At 49.9% G+C, this 23,121-nt stretch overlaps 1 protein-coding gene across 1 annotated transcript in view; it reads right to left on the bottom strand.

Annotated features, from left to right (window-relative positions):
* The window catches only part of CUBN (cubilin), a 1,794,835-nt gene that overhangs the window by 1,346,724 nt on the left and 424,990 nt on the right, over positions 1-23,121 (bottom strand). The window contains exon 21 of the mRNA XM_069648353.1: positions 7,595-7,820. Coding sequence (XP_069504454.1) covers positions 7,595-7,820 — 226 coding nt within the window. The remainder of the gene's footprint in view (positions 1-7,594; positions 7,821-23,121) is intronic.

Here is a 23,121-nt window from a genome sequence, read left to right as displayed (position 1 = left end):
GTAGGAAGGACAATCTTTTACCAAGATGGACACCAGGGAAAGGGAAGGCAGGGTGTATAAAGAGAATACAACAGGCGGGGGGTTGGGAAGAGAGACACGGGGCATGAGCAGGGGGTGGAAAGAAGGGAGACACGGGGCATGAGCGGGAAAGAAGGGAGACCCGGGGCATGAGCAGGGGGTGGGGGGGAAGAAGGGAGACACGGGCATGAGCGGGAAAGAAGGGAGACACGGGGCATGAGTGGGGGGTAGGAGGGAAGAAGGGAGACACGGGGCAGGCATGAGCGGGGGTGGGGGTGAACAGGGGAGCCACGGGCCATGAGCGGGGGTAAAAGGAGGGAGACAGACATGGAGCATGAGCAGGGGTTGGGGTGAACAGGAGAGACACGGGGCATGAGCAGGGGTAGGGCAAGGTGGGGCCCCCACCCCCGCTCATGCCCCGTGTCTGCCCTGTTCCAACAGTGCAGACACGGGGCATGAGCGGGGGGTGGGGGAGGAAAGAAGGGAGACACGGGGCATGCGCGGGGAGTGGGGGGGAAGGAAGACACGGGGCATGAGCGGGGGAAGAAGGGAGACACGGGGGGTGGGTGGAACAAGAGGTCAACAAGGGGCATCATAGGAGGGGGGACAAGAGGAAGACACGGGGCATGAGCAGGGGGTGGGAGGGAACAGGAGGAAGACACAGGGCATCAGCGAGGAGTGGGGGGGCAGGAGGAAGACACGGGGCATGAGCAGGGGGTGGGGGGAACAAGAGGTCAACAAGGGGCATCATAGGAGGGGGGGACAAGAGGAAGACATGGCATGAGCGGTGGTGGGGTGCAACAGGAGAGAGACATGGGGCATGAGCGGGGGGTGGGGGGTACAGGAGACAGACACGGGGCATGAGCGGGGGGTGGGGGGCAACAGGAGAGAGAGACGGGGCATGAGCGGGGGTGGGGGGCAACAGGAGACAGACACAGGGCATGAGCGGGGGGGTGGGGCCAACAGGAGACAGACACGGGGCATGAGCAGGGGGTGGGGAGAACAGGAGACAGACACGGGCCATGAGCGGGGGGTGGGGAGAACAGGAGACAGACACGGGGCATGAGCGGGGGGTGGGGTGCAACAGGAGAGAGACACGGGCATGAGCGGGGGGTTGGGGGCAACAGGAGAGAGACACGGGGCATGGGTGGGGGCAACAGGAGACAGACACGTGGCATGAGCGGGGGGTGGGGGGAACAGGAGACAGACACGGGGCATGAGCGGGGTGGTGGGGGATACAGAAGACAGACACAGGGCATGAGCAGGGGGTGGGGGGCAACAGGAGAGAGACACAGGGCATGAGCGGGTGGGGGGAACAGGAGACAGACACGGGGCATGAGCGGGGGGGCAACAGGAGAGAGACACAGCGCATGAGCGGGTGGGGGAACAGGAGACAGACACGGGGCATGAGCGGGGCGTGGGTGGCAACAGGAGAGAGACGCGGGGGTTGGGGGAAACAGGAGACAGTCACAGGGCATGAGCAGGGGGCGGGGGAACAGGAGACAGACATGGGGCATGAGCGGGGCGTGGGGGGAACAACAGACACGGGGCATGAGCTGGGGGTGGGGAGAACAGTAGACAGACACGGGGCATGAGCTGGGGTGTGGGGGCAACAGGAGACAAACACGGGCATGAGTGGGGGGTGGGAGGAACATGAGACAGACACGGGGCATGAGCGGGGGGTGGGGAGAACAGGAGACAGACACAGAGAATGAGCGGGGGGTGGGGGGCAACAAGAGAGACACACGGGGTATGAGCGGGGGGGGGAACAGGAGACAGACACGGGCATGAGCAGGGGGTGGGGGTGAACAGGGGAGACACGGGCCATGAGCTGGGGGAAAAGGAGGGAGACAGACATGGAGCATGAGCGGGGGTGAACAGGAGAGACACAGGGCATGAGCGGGGGTAGGGCACGGTGGAGCCCCCACCCCCGCTCATGCCCCATGTCTGCCCTGTTCCAACAGTGGGGGCGAGAGGGACACAAGGGGCATGAGCGGGGATGGGGGAACAGGAGACAGACACGGGGCATGAGCGGGGCGTGGGGGGAACAACAGACACGGGCATGAGCTGGGGGTGGGGAGAACAGAAGACAGACACGGGGCATGAGCGGGGGGGTGGGGGCAACAGGAGACAGACAGGGCATGAGCGGGGGGTGGGAGGAACAGGAGACAGACACAGGGCATGAGCGGTGGGTGGGGAGAACATGATACAGACACGGGCATGAGCAGGGGGGCGGGGGGCAACAAGAGAGACACACAGGGTATGAGCGGGTGGGGGGAACAGGAGACAGACACGAGGCATGAGCGGGGGGTGGGGGTGAACAGGGGAGACACGGGCCATGAGCGGGGGGAAAAGGAGGGAGACAGACATGGAGCATCAGCGGGGGTGAACAGGAGAGACACGGGGCATGAGCGGGGGTAGGGCAAGGTGGGGCCCCCACCCCCGCTCATGCCCCGTGTCTGCCCTGTTCCAACAGTGGGGGTGAACAGGAGAGACACGGGGCATGAGCGGGGGGTGGGGCCAACAGGAGACAGACACGGGGCATGAGCAGGGGGTGGGGAGAACAGGAGACAGACACGGGCCATGAGCGGGGGGGGTGGGGAGAAGAGGAGACAGACACGGGGGGTGGGGTGCAACAGGAGAGAGACACGGGGCATGAGCGGGGGGTGGGGGGCAACAGGAGACAGACACGGGGCATGAGTGGGGGGGTGGGGCCAACAGGAGAGAGACACGGGGCATGAGCAGGGGGTGGGGAGAACAGGAGACAGAAACGGGGCATGAGCGGGGGGTGGGGGGAACAGGAGACAGATACAGGGCATGAGCGGGGGGTGGGGAGAACAGGAGACAGACACGGGGCCTGAGCGGGGGGTTGAGGGGCAACAGGAGACAGACACAGGGCATGAGCGGGGGGTGGGGGGCAACGGAGAGAGACACGGGGCATGAGCGAGGGGTGGGGGGTACAGGAGACAGACACGGGGCATGGGTGGGGGCAACAGGAGACAGACAAGTGGCATGAGCGGGGGGTGAGGGGAACAGGAGACAGACACGGGGCATGAGCGGGGTGTGGGGGGAACAGAAGACCGACACGGGGCATGAGCGGGGTGGTGGGGGGCAACAGGAGAGACACGGGGCATGAGCGAGGGGTGGGGGGTACAGGAGACAGACACGGGGCATGAGCAGGGGGTGGGGGGCAACAGGAGAGAGACACAGGGCATGAGCGGGTGGGGGGAACAGGAGACAGACACGGGGCATGAGCGAGGGGGCAACAGGAGAGAGACACGGCGCATGAGCGGGTGGGGGAACAGGAGACAGACACAGGGCATGAGCGGGGCGTGGGGGGAACAACAGACACGGGGCATGAGCTGGGGGTGGGGAGAACAATAGACAGACACGGGGCATGAGCGGGGGGTGGGGGCAACATGAGACAGACACGGGGCATGAGCGGGGGGTGGGAGGAACAGGAGACAGACACGGGGCATGAGCGGGGGGTGGGGAGAACAGGAGACAGACACGGAGCATGAGCGGGGGTGGGGGGCAACAAGAGAGACACACGGGGTATGAGCGGGTGGGGGGAACAGGAGACAGACACGGGGCATGAGCAGGGGGTGGGGGTGAACAGGGGAGACACGGGCCATGAGCGGGGGGAAAAGGAGGGAGACAGACATGGAGCATGAGCGGGGGTGAACAGGAGAGACACGGGGCATGAGCGGGGATAGGACACGGTGGTGCACCCACCCCCGCTCATGCCCCGTGTCTGCCCTGTTCCAACAGTGGGGGCGAAAGGGACACAAGGGGCATGAGCGGGGGTGGGGGAACAGGAGACAGACACGGGGCATGAGCGGGGCGTGGGGGGAACAAGAGACACGGGGCATGAGCTGGGGGTGGGAAGAACAGAAGACAGACACGGGGCATGAGCAGGGGGGTGGGGGCAACAGGAGACAGACACAGGGCTTGAGCGGGGGGTGGGAGGAACAGGAGACAGACACGGGGCATGAGCGGGGGGTGGGGAGAACAGGATACAGACACGGGCATGAGCGGGGGGGTGGGGGCAACAAGAGAGACACACAGGGTATGAGCTGGTGGGGGGAACAGGAGACAGACACGGGGCATGAGCGGGGGGGTGAACAGGGGAGACACGGGCCATGAGCAGGGGAAAAGGAGGGAGACAGACATGGAGCATGAGCGGGGGTGAACAGGAGAGACACGGGGCATGAGCGGGGGTAGGGCAAGGTGGGGCCCCCACCCCTGCTCATGCCCCGTGTCTGCCCTGTTCCAACAGTGGGGGCGAGAGGGACACAAGGGGCATGAGCGGGGGTGGGGGGAGGGAGAGAGACACACAGGGCATGAGTGGGGGGTGGGGGGGAGGGAGAGAGACACACGGGGCATGAACGGGGGGTGGGAGGGAGGGAGAGAAAGAGCAAAAGGGGCATGAGCAGTGGTGGAGGGGAGGGGGAGAGACACATGGGGCATGAGCGGGGGGTGCGCGGGAGGGGGAGAGACACACGGGGCATGAGCGGGGATGGGGGAGGGAGAGACACACGAGGCATGAGCGGGGGTGGGGGGAGGGAGAGAGACACATGGGGCATGAGCGGGGGGTGGGTGGGAGGGGGAGAGAAACACGGGGCATGAGCGGGGGGGCGGTAGGTTGAGAGACACACGGGGCATGAGCGGGGGAGGGAGAGAGACACACGGGACATGAGCGGGGGGAGTGGGAGAGACACACGGGGCATGAGCGGGGGGTGGGCAGGAGGGGGAGAGACACACGGGACATGAGCGGGGGGTGGGCGGGAGGGGGAGAGACACATGGGGCATGAGTGGGGGCGGGGGGAGGGCGAGAGACACACGGGGCATGGGCGGGAGGGGGAGAGACACGGGGCATGAGCGGGGGTGGGGGGGGAGAGAGACACAAGGGGCATGAGAGGGGGTTGGCGGGAGGGGGAGAGACACATGGGGCATGAGCAGGGGTGGGGGAGAGAGACACACGGGGCATGAGCGGGGGGTGGAGGGGAGGGAGAGAGACACACAGGGCATGAGCGGGGTGGGTGGAGGGAGAGAGACACACGGGGCATGAGCGGGGAGTGCGGGGGAGGGAGAGAGACACACGGGGCATGAGCGGGGGGGAATGGGAGAAAGACACACGGGGCATGAGCGGGGGTGGGGGGGAAGGAGAGAGACACACAGCGTTCGTGTGCAGGCGGCAGATCCTGCTCCTCGGCCCTCCGCTGGCCATCGTGTGCCGATGGTGTGAGCGGGGGGCTGGAGGAACAGGGGAGACACGGAGCATGAGTGGGGGTGGGGGGGACAAAAAGGACACACGGGGCATGAGCGGGGGTGGGAGGAACAGGAGACAGACACGGACGGGGCGGACTTACTGTGCAGGCGGCAGATCCTGCTTCTGCTGACAAAGCCTCTCATGCGAGGAACAAAGATGGCGGGCGTCTCTGAAGCCAGACGCACTGCACGCTTTCACCGCATCCAATGAGAGAGCACGTCAGATGTCTGCGGACATCACGCAAGCTGCTTGCCCAATCACCGTCCTGTCCACGGAGCGAACAGGGAAGTGTGTCCGTGAAGCGAACACAGATATCACTAATTTTTTTCACTTACATTTTTGTCATTTTTTTAAAAACTACTGGACGGATTTACACCGAATAAAGCAAAGCACGCATTCGGGACCAAGCCGCCGCTCCTGCCACAAATTTGGTGTAAATCCGTTTCCCATTATGTCTATGGGAAAAACAAAAGTTTTGGGACCTCCCCTATAACTTTTCCCCCCCTGGACGAATCCTCACCAAACTTTGCAAAAAAATTCAGAGTGGGCCATATACTTTTTATGCAAAGTTTGGTGAGGATTCGTCCAGGGGGAGCGAAGTTATAAGCCGCCCAAAAAGTGTTCTTCCTATGGAAACACCAACTTAACCATAACTACATGGCCACTACCGTGGCCATGTAATCAGTGTGTATAGGCCCATATTACCAAATTACTGGGAATACAAGCAGACGTCCATGACCAAATGATAAGGTTGTGTTATTATATAGCACTTATGCTTAAGCGCTTTATATAGAAAAAATATACACGCCATTTCACTGTGTCGGTACTCATTTATCGACCTCAGAAGGATGAAAGGCTGAGTTGAGGCGTTTAAGAACAGACTAAATCAGTGACTCACCCCCTGAAGTGTGCCTGAAATAAACCTGCAATTATTGAATAGAATTCCAGAAAGACACATTATTTGGTATTCCTATTCTTTCTTATTTAGGGTCAGTGTTGAAAGTGTTAGACTTGTGGCACTCCTGTTCTTATTTTTCTTCCGTTTTTTTTTAAAGGGCCTAAACAAAAAAGCCTGCCACCCCAGAACTAAAGAGCCACATGGTGCTGGCCACAGCCCAGGAGCTTGCATTACAAAAAAAATGTAAAAATGAAAATATATATATGTATATGTATATATTTTGCTTTTTTATTTAGAGGTCGCAAAGGAGACCACAGAGGTCGCAAGGGAGACCTCAGAGGTTGCATTTGCGGACCTCTGGTGACCCCTAAATGTTGTCCCTGTTCAAGACCCTCTGCATCATCCACAAGGCTTTCTGGGGCTTGGGAACCCGCTACATCCAACTCTTTCTCCCTAAATACCTCCCTGCTAGAACCCTTCTGTCTTCTAGCTCCAACTCTCTGCAGATCAGACGCTTTTCCAAGCAGAGTGTGGGGGTAGATCTCTCTCTTCGGCAAGAGCCTCTCTCTAGAATAGCCTCCATGCCCCTCTCAGGCTTGAGTCGGATCTCCTTAAGTTCCGGAAGCTTGAGCCGGATCTCCTTAAGTTCTGGAAGCTTCTCAAGCCCTTCCATTTCTCTTCTTCCTTCCCCCTACCCAGCTAATGCCCCCCTCTGCCGCATTGACTGGCTGCCTGGACCCTTCTGAGTTACAGGGCACCAGGCCTAGTCTAGACAGGCCCCTGCTCCTTGCACTTGCTCTTCCGGGCACCCTTCCCCTGACTATCCTGGTGGGGTGTGCATCCCATCCGAGCTTGGTCCACCACCATCTTCGCACTTATCACATGGCCCTCACTCCCTGCACTCCCTACATCCCCGGGCACCTACCCTCCTGGCCTCCCCTTAGCCATTGCCTAGCCACAGGGGCACTCTTCTTCCCCTTCTCCCCCGCATGCTCTTGTATGCATCCACTCTGCCCCGTTCTTCCCTCCCCTCCTAGCGTTATCCCTTCTGCCAGAGCGCCCTCGCTCCCCACTCCACTCCCTCCTGCACTTGTTGTTACTATACTTGCACAACCCGAATGACACAAGGCCTAGTAGGACTGTTATTGTTGTTTTCTTCCCTATCCCTGCCCCCCCATGTTTTGTCTTGTGATACTTTGAAACACTATTTGCTGTATAGGCACTTTATAAATACCCAATAAATAAAATAAAGACCTCCTTCCTCCTGCCCATTCCATCTCGCTCTACCCTCACTTATTTTTTCCCTCAGCGCTTCGAAGCGTTGTGTGAGCACTATACAAGTAATCAACATAGCATGATATTTGATTGGGTGGTATTCTTTATTGGAAAAGAGACATCTTGCTTACCTTCCAAGTTTTGTCCCCATGCCAGCGGTTCCATTGTCATATACCTCGAGATAATCATTCGCACAGTTAGTGGAAAACTGTAGGTTAAACACTGTAAAGGTCAGTCTGATGAGGGAGTGCGGCTGCACGGCGATGATCCATGTACAGTTGACACCATGTGGATAGACAGTCGGATGCCCTGGGCTTGTAATTGAACCTTCAGGTGCAGTCAGGGTCTGTCCACAACCTATTCAAATGGACACAAATATGCCTGCAATTAATAACTGTACCATACATTATCTAATAGAATTGTATTTGCCTTTGTTGTTGTATTTTGTGAACACTTTCAGCCTTATTTTAATGACATTGCAGTACATTGCAGCATCTTAGTTTGTGGTGGGCTGCACTGTTGCAATTTCTACTAGCCTTACAACAGATTTTGATTGCAGACATTTCACCTCCTCTGGGGTTGGGAGAGGGGTCTGATAGATGGGGTTAGGGTCCATAGCAGGCAAGTGATAGTCTGAGAGAAACAATTTAGTGCAACATTCCCACAGGCGCATACTGTGACAAATCTTCAGGTTTGAGAGCACTATCAACCAATCAGCATTGTGCATGTAAAATTAATATTTGATCAATGCTTACAAAAGAAACAGATCATTGAGACACACTTTTGTTTGCGCAAAAGAAGATCTTTAAAATAATGATTAATTTGTACTAACATTGTATACTGGATTTTTTTATATTTTACAACATTCATTTCTAATGATCACTTCCAGTCTACGGTATTACACTTGCTTTACTGAGCAAAGAATATTATCAAAAAACTACTGCATAAACTATTTCTGATAGAAGTCATGTTGCACTGTCTTTGTTTGATTTTCTTGAGAAGGTGTTTAACAAATAAGGATGTTTATCATTTAAAGATGTACAGTGTGGTACACTTCAACTTTCAAAATACCCCAAAGAGCATTTTGGGAACAGAAGAATGGCCACAGATCTTCATATTTGATAAATGCATTTGTGATGAAGGAGTACATAATACCCAATGTTCCTAATTTTGTTTCCATTCCACTCATCATTTCATTTTGACGAATCATTGGATGACGTCACTTCTCCCCAGGAGGGAGTGCTTCGCTGTAAGGCTAGGGTGGTGCAGCAGCTAACTAATAATCCCCCTAGGGGTGGTAACATGTGGTAGGACCTTCCAGGAGAGAAATCCCCTCTTGGGGATGGAGAGGTTCATGCTATGGTTCCCTTTCCTGATTCCCTTCCATCTGAAACCGCAAGCTACCCAGCACAGTCTTATAACACTCTTCATAATGCCAACATGTTATATTGTAACACAGTAGACTCTTCACATACTGAGATGAGGAAGCCATGAGGAGACATGAAGATTAATCCCTTGAAAGTGATAAAGGACTCTGATAGTTCATTGGAGAGGAACTGGCAACATTGCATAAAAAGAGACAATGGATTAATTTCCAACTGGGAACAGCAGTAGGAGTGAAGCAGACCGCAGACAAGAGTTACAAATTCTGAGGACAGACTACAGAATGAAGGACGCCAGCACCAAGATGAGAGAGTCCTGCAGGGGTCTAGCAGGAGCAGAGCCAACTATAAGACCAGAAAAGAGAATTGATGGTGGCATGACCGTTCGGTCCAACAACTATGGAGAGACGAGGACTGCAGAGCCATTGTGGAACAGCAGAAATAGAACAGAGGAATCAGAGCAGCCATCAACACGGTACCCCATTCCCAGGAAGAACCAGTGACATGGCTTAAAGGGAGGTGTGGGAGACCCAGTGGGAATACAGGGGTTGTGGAGCGAAAGGGTTATAGGTCATAGTACCGAATCAAAAGGATCGAATGACAAAAGGGTCGAGTCAATTTGACTGAAAAAAAGGATCGAAATGTTTTTTTATTATTTTTTTTTTTGGGGGTCCCCCCCACAACCCTGTTTTTCGTGTAAAAACACCCCTTTAAAGCTAAACTAGAGCAAAAAAAAAATAATAATAATTTGCATTTTTTTTTCGATCCTTTGGTTTTCAGTCAAATGCACTCTCACCTTTTGCATTCGATCCTTTTGTTTTCGAAACTTTAACTCGACACCGAGCGGGTTATAGGTCATAGTACCGAATCAAAAGGATCGAATGGCAAAAGGGTTGAGTCAATTCGACCGAAAAAAGGATCTGCTAATGAAAGAAACTGTAACCTGCGAATTGGGAGTAATCTCCCTCGGCCCAGAGGCAGAGGTAAGTATACTGATGAAAGAGACTGTACTCCATGCATTCGGAGTAATCGCCCTTGGCCCAGTGGCAGAGAGAAGACTACTGGTGAAAGAAACTGTACTCTGTGCATAGGGAGTAATCTCTATCGGACCAGAGACAAGGCTACTGGTGAAAAAAGCTGTAATCTGTGCATTGAAAGTGATCCCCTTGGCCCAGCTTGGAGATAAAGCACTGGGGAAAGAACTCTAATCTTGATGCCGATGGGTGGTTTCCCTCATCACAGTAGCGGTGAAGAAACTACTGAAGAAAAGAACTGTGCAGTGTTGGCCAAAAGTAAACTCCCTCATGGAAATCTCATCAAGAGCGTTACTGTTCAATGTTGGGAATCATTTGTAAATCATCAGCGAACCAAAGAGAAGATCTTTTGACCATTACCCAGGGTGCAATGGAGGAAAGTGCAACACCCATTGGGGGAACTGTGGCAGGAGTTACAAAGTCTGATGAAAAGTGTTTGTTGATCATACCGAGGAACTATTTATACCAGGAGAAAGGAAGCATTCTCTTAGTTGGAAAATCGGAATTCTATGGTAGTATACAAACTAAAACTTTGAAAATCCTTCCAGGAACTGAATGAGGAGAAGGGAGTCATTCTCCTGGTGTCCCGATATGAATTCTATGTGTTTAATGTTACAAGGTTAAAACCATTTGTTCATCAGGCGGAGGGAGTCATCCTCCTGAATAGTATTTAGTGATTTTCTGTCAGTAGTGATGGGGCTAGAATAGGAATTGGGATGGAGAACAGATTTGTAAATTGAATGGACATTTTGACTGGACTGATCCGAGATCATAGTTTATTAGGTATGGTAATCCCTCTCGAGTTAGGGATTGTTAGGGTTTATATACTTATAAATAAGCCTCACTTTGACTCATGCCACCTGTGTCCGACTCCTGCTTCTGGAGCCTTGTCATACATGGTGGCAGTAATAGGATGTGGACAAACTGACAAAGAGTTGGCCCACGTCTTATTTTTCATTTGTCCAACACCCATCCTAAAAACAAGAAGGGGCCCATGTTCCTTTCCAGTGGAAATAGGATCTCAACCGCCTAATTTACACCAAGCATATGAATGTCCTTATGGTAGCAGTAATTGTTTGGCTCTCACTTTTGTTTCCCTAACCTCCAAAGCTATCCTCCCTGTTAGGTGAAATGTAGAGGGATATGGTTTAAATCTTTAGCCCAAAAGAACAGTGAATACCAGCAAGGGTCAAGGTGGTTCTTAGTCTGGGGTTCCAGGTAAACATCCCCCAGGTTTTTCGGCCTATGGAAGCACGCCTTCTAGACCATGGTGTAAAACCATACTAATTGTTCTTTCCCTGTTACATCAAGAGGATGAATTTAAACAAATGTTCTTAAATGTTTCCATCAAACCTGTCACAATCCAGAAGGGGGACTTGCCGGCCTATCTTTTCTATGAAGCTCCACTATGAGAAACAGTGAATCTGACACACCCGGGAAGAGGAAGTCAGAAAGAAAAGGCCCTAAAAACGTTTCTTCTCCTACTAAACCAGAAGAGGGTTGATACCCCAGTAAAACTAAAAACAAGTCTACCCTTTCTTTACCTGCTAGAGAATTCCACAGCTTTCAGAAATCTGAAGGGGATTTCTTCTCTAAAGAGGAACGGCATAGTAAAATTATGAAAGTAACACTCTTTCTGCCTCCCACACAAACACGCTTTCTCATAAGAGATGAAGGTGATGGAGGGGAACAACAGATTCTGATAAAACCCATAACCTCCTTAGATGAAAGAGACCCCAGGGATTCTCGAAGGTCCCAAAATTGCCTTTTTCTATCAAAATATAAGGGACTGTAGCGATAAAACCTATCCAGTCGTCCCTCCGACCGGAATTATCTATAAATGCTGAGGAGTAGGAAGAAGAACAAATGGTCCAAGAAAAAATAGTAATATCTTTACCAGATAGGGTGACATTTTCTGTCCCTATGAATCATAGAAACCAACCCCACGATAAAGAAACACCTATTAAGTCCCTTGTGATGGGTGATTATGAGATCTATCAAAGTTCACAGCTTTCTCTTCCTGTTTCTCAGGAAAACGGGTGCTATTCATGTGGGATGATGGGTCATCCAGCTAGACATTGTCCCTTAAACTTCTAATCTCCTCCATTGGAAACAGAGAAAGAAGACCCTAAGGGAAAACAAGACCAGGGGATGCAGAAACCTAAACATCCGGTTGTGTCCATCTTATGTGCCCAGACATCTCCCATAAATGTAGAATCAGAGGAAAAGGGAGCAGATTTATCCATTTACAAAAGAAAAGAAAAATATGAAGAGCAAAGGTAAGAGCAAATACCTTATGCGGGAGGTAATAACATACATAGAGGGCCCGTTATTATTCAACAAAAAAAGGTGTGGGCCCAATTAGATAGTGGGAATAAAAGATGTGCCATCCTCCTAGAGGTAGTACCTATAGGGTGGCAAAGGAGGCAAGAAAAAGTTAGCTGTGTTTATCAGGAGGAGAGAGTCATCCCCCAGAAGTAGTGTTTGATGATTTTCTGTTAGTAGTGATGGGGTTAGATTAGGAATTTGGAGGGAGGACAGATTTTTTTAGTTGAACAGACATTCTGACTAGACTGATCCAAGATTATTATTTATTAGGTAAGGGAATCCCTCGAGAGTTAGGGATAGTTAGGTTTTCTTTTGTTATAAATAAATCTTACTTTGAATCATGCCATGTGTGCGACTCCTGCTTCCGGCGCCTTGTCACATCACCCTAACAGAAAAGTGGGTGCACTCATGAAGCATATTTACACATTTGGAGAGCCTCGGGATTTGGATTTGAGTGTACAGTGGCTTAAGGGTCCTCCTGCCTGAGCATAGCACTCATAGACCCGCACGCCATGAGGTGAGGCTATGCCAGTATGCAGACACATACGTTGTTACCTGTACGTATTTTCCTGCACTTATGAACCGTACCATGTACTCTGCACTGTCTTTACCGCTCTGTAACTAGCGCCTAGGTGCCTCTGGGTCATATGCGCTGAAACAAATGCAAAAATAAATAAAATAAAATAAATGGATGCATCTTGAAAGTGGCTTACAATCATGCCAAATGAGCAGAGTATTCCAAACACCCGAGTGCAGTAGCAGGAGTGGTTCCGTGTGTTTGTACCCCTGATTTGTTCATCTCATTCAATTTTTTATTTCCCCCGCTGTTAAATTCAGAGCAGCAGCAGCCCATTAACCCTGGACCCCAATCTTTACTTCTGAAAAAACGTTATCCCCTTTTCCAAACTTTCTTTCTGTACCTTTAAAAAAAATATGCATGTTAGGTGAATTTCTTGGCGATGAATATTCTCACCACTATGTGTGGTGATCATTCTGCAATGCAATCACTGGGTACCGCAGGTTATCCTGAGCATCCTTGTCGCCCTCATAGACGCCTCCAGAGCGCACGTGCTTTCTTTCAATGTCCTGTGCGTTAGGTTTCAGGACACACAACTCACATCCACAGGATAAGCAGTGCTCCAAGAGCACATGACAGATGAAGGGAACCATTGCCCACTTGCCAACTTTGCCAACTTGAAGCACCTTCCAGTCGGCAACCTACTGTGCCCGTGAGGTACCTTAGGGAAGCGCCGTGTTTATCTCAAGGAAACCAGTGCATTTTAATTGTTTGTAGGAAGGATTTCTCTGCCATGCTTCGATTCCCACTGTCACCGAGATGCGCGCATGCTGTTACTACGTAACAGGAACACATAACAACAGCACTCCTTAATCGCACACAAAAGTGGTGCTAAATGCTGCTTATTTTTATAGAAAATATGGCACTAGTACACATAGGGTCTCATTACGACCCTAGTGGTAGCTGTGCTGGTAAAAACAGCACGGCTGTGGCCAGGGTCTTTTTTTTCCCGGCACCTGGCAATGGGGAATTACTGGGTATCACAGCCCCGGCGGTCCCGGTAATTCCCCATTTCCAGGCAGTGGGAAAAATGACTCCCCATTCCCATTGAGTCCCATAGGACTTAATGGCAATGGGGAAGACGGGTGCACCGGCACTATGTGCAACAGTGGCGGTGCATCCATCAACGTCTGCGAGCGGGTGCCTTTCCGCCCGCCAGGTCACACCTGGTGGGTGGAAAGACACCTGCCTGCAGAACTCGGAGTGTGCCGGTCCAGTAACAATGGTGTCGATAGTTTACCGGCACTGTTGTTACCGGACCGGCATACTCATAATGAGGCCCATATGTTGCAGTGATGTGCTGTGCTACTCTGCTATAAAGACAGCACCTCATGAAAGTCAGAACCTGTTCATCGAATCGCCTGTAGGTATTGAAACTGCTCACGAAGTGTAGAGTTTCAGATGAAAGGGGTCTTCCTTCTAAGATGTTCTGAATGTTAGGGGATTTCCTGCTTTGTATACTGAACGACCGTCCCGTAGTTTAGCTCTGAGCTCACACCTGCATGTCTATCCCCAAATGTAGAAAGATGTGCCCCAGCGAAAGGAACACTGAACACAATTGTCCTTCTCGCCTGGCATGTACCAGTACTTATCTCAGGCACAGGCCTGGGTGTAGATCTAGCGAGAGGTGTTTATATCAGGCACTGGCCGGGTGTAGATCCAGGGAGAGGTGCTTATCTCAGGCACAGGCCCGGGTGTAGATCTACAGAGAGGTGCTTATCTCAGGCACAGGCCTGGGTGTAGGTCTAGGGAGAGGTGCTTATCTCAGGCACGGGCTGGGTGTAGATCCAGGGAGAGGTGCTTATCTCAGGCACGGGCCGGGTGTAGATCCAGGGAGAGGTGCTTATCTCAGGCACGGGCCCGGGTGTAGATCTACAGAGAGGTGCTTATCTCAGGCACAGGCCTGGGTGTAGGTCTAGGGAGAGGTGCTTATCTCAGGCACGGGCCGGGTGTAGATCCAGGGAGAGGTGCTTATCTCAGGCAGAGCCCCGGATGTAGATCTAGGGAGAGGTGCTTATCTCAGGCACAGGCCGGGTGTAGATTCAGGGAGAGGTTCTTACCTCAGGCACAGGCCGGGTGTAGATCCAGGGAGAGGTGCTTATCTCAGGCAGAGGCCCGGATGTAGATCTAGGGAGAGGTGCTTATCTCAGGCACAGGCGGGTGTAGATCTAGGGTGAGGTGCTTATCTCAGTCACGGGCCCGGGTGTAGATCTAGGGAGAGTTAGTGGTTAGAGATCAGTTTTTTGTTGTAGCTTTTCTCATCCCTCCTGAATTCGTCTCCTTGTGGAATTTGCAGTTCACCAGTAGATCAGCTTTGGATTGGGGCTTTTGTGCACAGTAAGAGAGCCTGTCGCCTCCACCTTCACTAATGGATTCACAAAGCCACAGATCTGTAGTGCTCTTCTTTGGTAATCAAGGGTTGGTTTGAAGCAATGGCCGTTCCTCAATACATAGTAAAAATCATCAGGCAGTCCATCTCACTGTTTGATAATGGTAAAGGCTGTTGTACTCATAGGTCCGGATTCACAAACGAAAAAAAGAAATGGAGCAAACTGCTCTAGGAAACATTTGCTGGTGTGGCGTGTAGCAAAATGTTTTGCTTTTGCTGATTTTGCAACACTTTTCTTGTGCTCCTAGAGCAAAGTCCTCATGGGAACAAAATGCCCCAGACGCACCATTAGGCCCCTTGTGTTCATCTCTCCATTAGGGGCGGCGAAGTGCCAGGGGGATGAGGGGGATGGGGGAGAGTGCAGTAGGGCAGAGCTCAAGTAAGTGCCGCTGGGGTGGCCGGCTCTGAGTAAGTGCTATGCGGCAGGGGACTCTAGGGTTGCAGATACAGTCCCTAAGTGTGCCGTAAGCCTGGCGCGGTGCAAGGGATACTACTGGTCATGTAGGAGCCTGGTGCCCATTAAGGTTCAGAGGGTTGCCAGGTAACCAGTTAGAGCAGCAGACAAATGCATCATCAGGGAAGAGAGAGAGAGAACGCAGAAGCGAAAAGGAAGGTATTGAGTTGCTTCTGGAGCCTTAGGTGGTCCTAAACAAGTTTGAGAGAGGTAGGGGGCTCCAGCGGAGGAGAGAGATCTAAGCCCACTCTCTGCCTGGTGAAGCATCTGACCCTCAGAGAGTTGAAGGTGGATAAGCGAAGGGCTCGAGAAGGAAAGTGCTTAGGAAGAGAGAGTTGGATGCAGTGTGGTCTCTGGCCCCAGAAAGTCTTGTGAACAATGCAGAGGTCTTGAACTTGATCCTTGGAGCCACTCGGAGCCAGTGGAGAGATTTCCGTTCTGGAGAGATACGACCACTGGGCTTGAGGCCAACAACAAGTCTCACAGTCCTGTTCTAGATTAATTGCAGAGGGCAAAGAATAGAGGCAGGTAGATTTAGGAAGAGGTTGTTGCAGTAGTCCAGCGTAGGGCTCTGGAGACAGTGAGCTTCTAGGAGAAACCGAGAAAAGGGAGAATAACTCTGAAGAGGTGCAGCTGGCAGTGGGACTTCTTAGAGAGGTCTGTGATGTGAGGAGAGAAGGCGAGAGTAGAGTTGAAGATGACACCAAGGTTTTTTGCCTTGCAGGAAGGTGCAAGGAGAGGGGTCCAAGGAGGGCAGCTGGAGTGAAAGAGGGAAAGCAGAAGCAGGGGTCCCAATGAAAAGGATCTCAGTCTTACTGGCGTTAAGACAGAGATCATTGGACGTGCACCATTTCTAAATCGCGGATAGACAGTCAGGAATGAGCAAGCAAGATGAGGAGGCTGAGGGGAGCTTGAAAGAGAGCTGAGTGTCATCAGCATAACATTGAAAGTTAGAAGAGAAGGTAGAGATGAGGTGGGCCACATGTGCCAATTAAACTTTGAAAATCCCCGGTGAGAGGGTGGAGCCCTAGGGAACACGACATGTGGAGAGAGGTGGTGGAGAGAAAGGACCCAAATTGGACCTGGGAGGGTCGATCCAGGATGAAGGAGGCCAACCAGACCAGGGCCTGATACGTGATGTCCAGGTTGTCACAGAGACAATTGATCAGAATGGCGTGGTTGACTGTGTCAAAAGTAGAGGAAAGATCAAAGAGGATAAGAACAAAAGGAAGGCTAGAGTCGAGATTAGAGAGTAGGTCTTGACAGGTGTTCAGGAGAGCAGTTTCCATGCTTTTGGCTGCTCTGAAGTCAGACTGATGGTCATGGAGACAAACAACAGATTCAGAATAGAGAGTAAGCTGGGAGATGGCCAGATTGTCCAGGAGTTTGCACAGGAAAGGAGTGGTGGAGTTTGGGTGGTAGTTTGCCAGAGAGGAAGGATCAGCAGAAGGCTTCTTAAGGAGGGTGTGCACAAGAGAGTGTTTTAGGGGGAGGGGAAAGTTCCAGTGGCAAAACAGGGATTGCAGAAATTGGTCAAGGCTGGAGCGAGGGTGTCAACGTGGTCCCTGATGGTTCTGGAGGAGCAGGGGAGCACCTGCTTGGATGACACTTTCATAGATCGCACTTGTCTAGAAACATTGTCAGTAGTGAACAGGGAGAAAGAGGAGAAAGGAGGAGGAGAGGGAGCGGTGGCTTGAAAGGGGCCGAGAGAGGTAGAGGAAGAGGAGAGAGTGGACATGATGTCCTGAGTTTTAGTGTTGAAGTGAGAAGCCAGTGCCATGCAGTGGGCAGGGCAGGGAACAGGAGAGTTGGAGACTGCAGCAGGATTGGCCAGCTCCTTGCAGATTTTGATGAGTTCGGGCATGTTGTTAGAGGACGCAGAGACACGTGCTTTGACGTAGGCTCTCTTCTTGGACAGGACAGAAAATCTGTTTTCTCTTTGGAGCAGGCGACAGGCCAGTTTGTCAGAGCATGCGCCTGATGCCCTCCACTTTGCCTCATCCAGCCTGTACTTGCATTTAAGGGTGGCGAGGTCGGAGTCATATCATGAGTTGCACTTGGAGGTGGGCGTCAAACGGATCCTCATGACAGGGGCAAGGACATCAAGTGTGTTAGAGATAGAGAGGTGCAAGTTAGAGAGGTATGTGTTAGAGTGTCAGTCAGCCGCAGGCATAGGAGGAGGAGAGAAAGTAGCAGGGAAAGCCTTCACTAACACACGCTTCATGGACCGGATTACCGAGAAGGTATGTGGCAGAGCCGGGGTCGGCTTCACTTGGGGGACAGAGAGCGTCAGGTGGGAGGAGAGCAGAAATCGGTCAGTCCAAGAAAGAGGAGTGGTTAGAGGGTTAGAGAGGGGAATTTCTGAAGAGATGATTACATCCAGGGTGTGCCCAGCAGAGATTGTCTGGCCAGAGGGTAAAATAGAAAGAGAGAGAGAGAGAGTCACAGATGCAAACAGGCTGTTATTAGTGATAGACCCTGTTACCTGGCAACTATTTCTACCTTGTCACATATTTATGGGGTGTCTTCATTGTTGCTTCCATCTGCCCATTGTTGTCCTGAATCCTCTAGGATAAAATTAAAGTTCTCCGTTTCGGACTGGAATGGGGCAGATGAATGCGCAGGTAATAGCCACTGCCTCTATTTAGAAAGGTATGCAAGTACCGATTGCAATCCCTGGCCTTGGCCAGTATCATCCAGGTAAGAAACTATACCAGCTGAGACAGCACGAATGCCCTAAGAGTCTAGGTGTGGAAGACAGAACCAACTAAGACCATGAAGTTGTTGTTATTATTAGAACAGATGGTGTAACAAGTAGGGGGACAGGTAGTTGTTATTATTCCTACATATAGAGAGAGATAGAGAATAACTAGATGACAATACACAGACCCACAAACTACACATAGTAGATATAAGTACATATGAACATGAAGAGCACATAGACATGAAGAATACTCGCAAATAGGCATGAAGGCCATATGCACACATACATGAAGGATTTTTGCACGTAGACACGAAGAACATATACACGTACATATGCAGCCCCTAAAATTATTCACATGTATGAGATCTAGGCACAGCATGGCGAAGGATGAGCCAAAGCACAGCCATTTTCTGAAGCGCAGAGGCCATAGCAGGATTAAAAGCCAGCAAGGTCTCTGCCGAGATGCTGAATCCATAAAACATGTCTATTGGCAAGGTCAGAGCTGTTTGGACAGTTGCTCGCCGAAAGCGCCAAGGTCGAAAAGGAAAAGGGAGTATTAAATTAACGCAAAACTGGCACGCAATAATGGTTCCCAGGACGAGCAACAGTAGACTTTTGAGTTAATCACTTTTAATGAGAGCACAAATAACCATTGATGTCCATGTGTACGAGAGTAGTAAGCCAAAAGACCAAATAGAAAGTAACTGGCTAGTACCATGAGCACCCACAAAAAACACAACATACACATTAGAATTAGCTAAAACCTCAATAAAAGAAGGAAATCCACTCTCAAACATGGTACCCTAACAGGTCAACCAGATATGGAAGTCACTAGACATTTATTATGTGCCAAACACAGATAGGACACATGCAGAACTCCCTCAGCATGCACAGAGACACCAGACGGCACACATGGTTAAGTTCAAAGGATAGAGAAGGCCTCATCACTTCGGGATGATTAGGAGTATTAATTAATTGGAAATGTGACAGACTGCGAAGGTTTCTTGCCCCACTATGCCTCACTCATATCTTGACATCTCATCAAAGTGTGCAAGGTTGGCAGGACAGGATCCAACCAATAAGAAGTTCCCTTGCCACACCACCTGTGATCTGAGGGACTAAGCCCTATGTATCAAATGCACAGTTTGAGCTATTTTCCAACCCCATTTCCCCATAGGTTTTGTAAACTGATAATGTAATGTGAAGTCATTTTGGGCGTAATTGTTTATAGGGTACCCCAGTTTCCTCTCCGGGGTATTCAAGAAGGACGAGTGATAAGCATTCTGTGATGGCACTGTGTTGGGTCCCTGCACTTCCAGGGATTTCCACTTAATTATTTGAGTAAAAGATATTGAAGATAACAGTCAGTGCTTGCACACATAATATTTGCTGTATGCTGTTGAGTTTTTGTGTCGACCGATAACTTAACTTTCATTTCCATTCAGGTTGTGTGCGTGTTTAGTGAGAGTGGGGTTTTATGTTATTTTGTCCTCCAGGATAAAAGAGTAGGCCCTGATAGTGGGTGGTCCCTTACCTAATCCTTGAGCCTGTGTGGGCCATCTGTCTATATGGTCCCTCTTCGCTGTATCTGGTTGGAACATTTGTTCCTTCAATTCTATCTGTCCCTCTACTCATATCTGATAGTAGAGTGCCTGCTGTGCTTTTGTTGCCCATCTCTCGCTCTCTTCGGTTGTGATATGATCACTCTTGCTTATGTGTGCTTGATAGGGAGTTGTGTGGCATCCTGCCCTATTCTCCTTTCCTGTGTACGTTTGTCTTGTGAAAGGAAGGGAGGTGTGTAGTGTATTGGATCCCTTCCCTTCCCAGTGTGTCTGTTAGCCCTGTTGCTGTGATATCATGTGTGAGTGATGGAGTGCATGCATATTATGGAAGGTACCTTGAGGTTCCAGGAGCTTCAGTTGGAAGAGCTACCTGGGTGGTGAGGACTGATGGGTCTTCTCCTTCCATTTTGCTTATAACCTATGTAACAAAGACCTGAATAAAGGAATTTGCCTATACCGCAATGACTCACAGACTTTCAATTACTACAATTTTCTAAATCAACTTTACTACTAACTTTAAAAAAAAATACCCAAACGTAAGTGTACAAAAAGATTGTAAATAATTTCCCAAAAATAACCTGAACAAAGCCTTCAAAGCCTTCAAAGCCTTCAAAACCTTGAAACTTTGAAACCAAAACCTATATCGGTTGGACTTTGCTCTACAATCACAATCGCCTGAAGCTTATCCTAAAAATACTTGAAAGAAGCTTGAAAAAACTTAGAAATTACTTAACACAAATAACTGTACAGAGCAATTTAACAACATCAGTACAAAATGAACTAAAAAAACAAAAGTACAACTATGATGCATTAAATTCTCCTAATGTTCCAGCATTCCAACAGAGAGCACATGCTATGGCTTAGTGTTTACCAGTTCACTCGCTCCAATTCCCAAACCAAGTTAGTAAAGCACCTCGACTTGACTAGGCATGTATCACCACTGGACTGCTCATTCAAGGATGATTTAAAGACATAATAAAGTCGAGACATTGAATATTCCATCACAAACAGATCGATATCCGGTTATTCTATGTTACTCAACAAAAGTGTCAAAGCAGTATTAATACAATGCTGAAAATAAATGTCCGTATAGGCTATACCTGCATTGGCAGCATTTTGCACTTCCTAGTATGGGGCATGGAATGGGGATGCTTATCCTCTTTCTAAGGTCCGACATATAATGTTGCATGGAGTGATGGGTGCCCTATCTTTTTGGAACTAATGTAGTGCATCCCCTGAATATCCCGAGGCACCAAGGCTGCCTGACTTTCCAGAGTGATACCAAGTTAATTCAGATTGCATCCTAATATTTCCACTGTGCAGCTGCAACAGGGAGGGCATGTTCTGATCTAGTTGTACACATGTGAGAGTAACCTGTTCAGAGACTTTATGATTTTTTTTTCTAATTTATATTTTGTTTTGGTTCCCACAAACAAACACGTGGAAACCTTTTTCAAGAAAGGATGATGATAAGGAACAAATAAAACATTACATCATAAATAAAACAATTCTTCATAGATAAAAAAAAATACACTAAAAAGAAAAGAAAATGTGCTGTACCATAAAATAACACACACATTTCATGATAAGTACATACAAATCATCTACATCGTCAACCTCACATTCAGAAAGAGAAGAAGTAAGATGGGAATACATTTACACTTCTAAAATTACATCTTCAGAGTTTAACAACTGCAATGTATACCGAGCATCCCACATGGAGCCAAAATCAAGCTCTGTAGGTCCCCCCCCCATCAGACTAGTCGAAAGAGCGTTGTTTCCTATAACAATTCCCAGATGTTTAACTCTCTCTTCCTTTAGGGCAATGCACCTCATCACCAGATGTTTCATGGTGTCTTTCAATTCAATGTTGACACACAGCCTACAGTGCTTATTCATTGACCCAATTATCCAACCACTCACTCGCTCCAGGGTCACCAAAGGAGTATTCAGTTCTTCCTTTGATGTGGTGATTGTGTGACCTGAGGTGCGTGTTTGCTCAGTTCCGCATCCTTCATATCATGATTGAGGGGGCGGGGTTAGCAGCTTGATGTAGTCAGACAGTTTGCTCCATGTAGCTCTAGTGGCCAAAGAGACAAGCCCGAACTTATGCCTCACCACTGAGTTAGGAACAGAATTTGCCAGACCTAATGTCTATTTCCATAACATGCCCTGCATTGTGTTTAATTTTTCTCCTAGTTCATTTAGAAAGATATCTAGTCCATATAGTACAGTTGGTTCTACTTGCATCAAGTAGAACTGGATTAGAGGTTTCAGGGAATAAAGACACAGCTGGGCATATATCCTTTTCATTTTCGCCAAAAGCAAGCTGTTTTTGCATTAATGCGTTGGATCCCGGATTGCTAAGAGGTTGTATTTGAGACTACATATCCCAGATAGGTGAGGGAGTTTACTCTCTCGAGTCGTCCTTCGCCCACCTGCCAGAACAGGGTTTTCAGACTGCGTTTTTTGGAACAAATTAGGACTCTCGATTTAGATCCATTCACTTTTAGGTTGTTTTCTACTGCATAGGTGTGGAATAATGTGAGTTTCTCTGCTGTCCAATTGGAGTGAGGTCGAAGAGGACAATATTGTCCGCAAACGCTATTCAGTCCAGTGTCAACATGCCCAGCCTGACTGGGTTTGTGGAAGCCCCCTTCACATATCTTACCCATATCTGCAGTATATAGGTTGTACAGGGTAGGAGCTACAACGCAGCCCTGTCTCAACCCAAAATATGTATGGACTGGGGCTATCATTGAACCCCTGCTGTCCAATTTTACTCAAACTCTTGTATCGCAATGTAGCAAAGCAAGCAACTGTATCGGGTTAGGTGGAACACCGGCCACCCGAAGTTTATCTATGCTTTATCTGGACAAACAGAGCAAGACAGGGTTCCCTGGAAAATATACTTTCCCAGATTTCCCCATGCCTTCTGTTAGGGGGTATTTTCTGTGCCATTATGTATGCAGGGGTCAGACAGACGACCATATAGAAGTCCTGCAGGGTTTTTACCACCTTTGTCTAAACTCTCAATGCCTGACGTTACTGAACAATAAAACTTAAACTCTCAGGATTGGTAGGCACTGATTCTGAAGGTGCCAATCATTCACGATGGATGCCAAGTAAAGGAACGTCCACACATGGTATGTGAAAAATATGTATAGGTATGAACGTCTCCTATTAATGAATCTCTCTCTCCTGGCTCCCCTACACTGGAATGCTCTT

This window comes from Ambystoma mexicanum, chromosome 2q (assembly GCF_040938575.1).
Source record: "Ambystoma mexicanum isolate Mex_15411 chromosome 2q, UKY_AmexF1_1, whole genome shotgun sequence".
NCBI lineage: Eukaryota > Metazoa > Chordata > Amphibia > Caudata > Ambystomatidae > Ambystoma > Ambystoma mexicanum.
The sequence above is the reverse complement of the archived record's forward strand: the minus strand, read 5'-3'. Positions and strand labels throughout refer to the sequence as shown.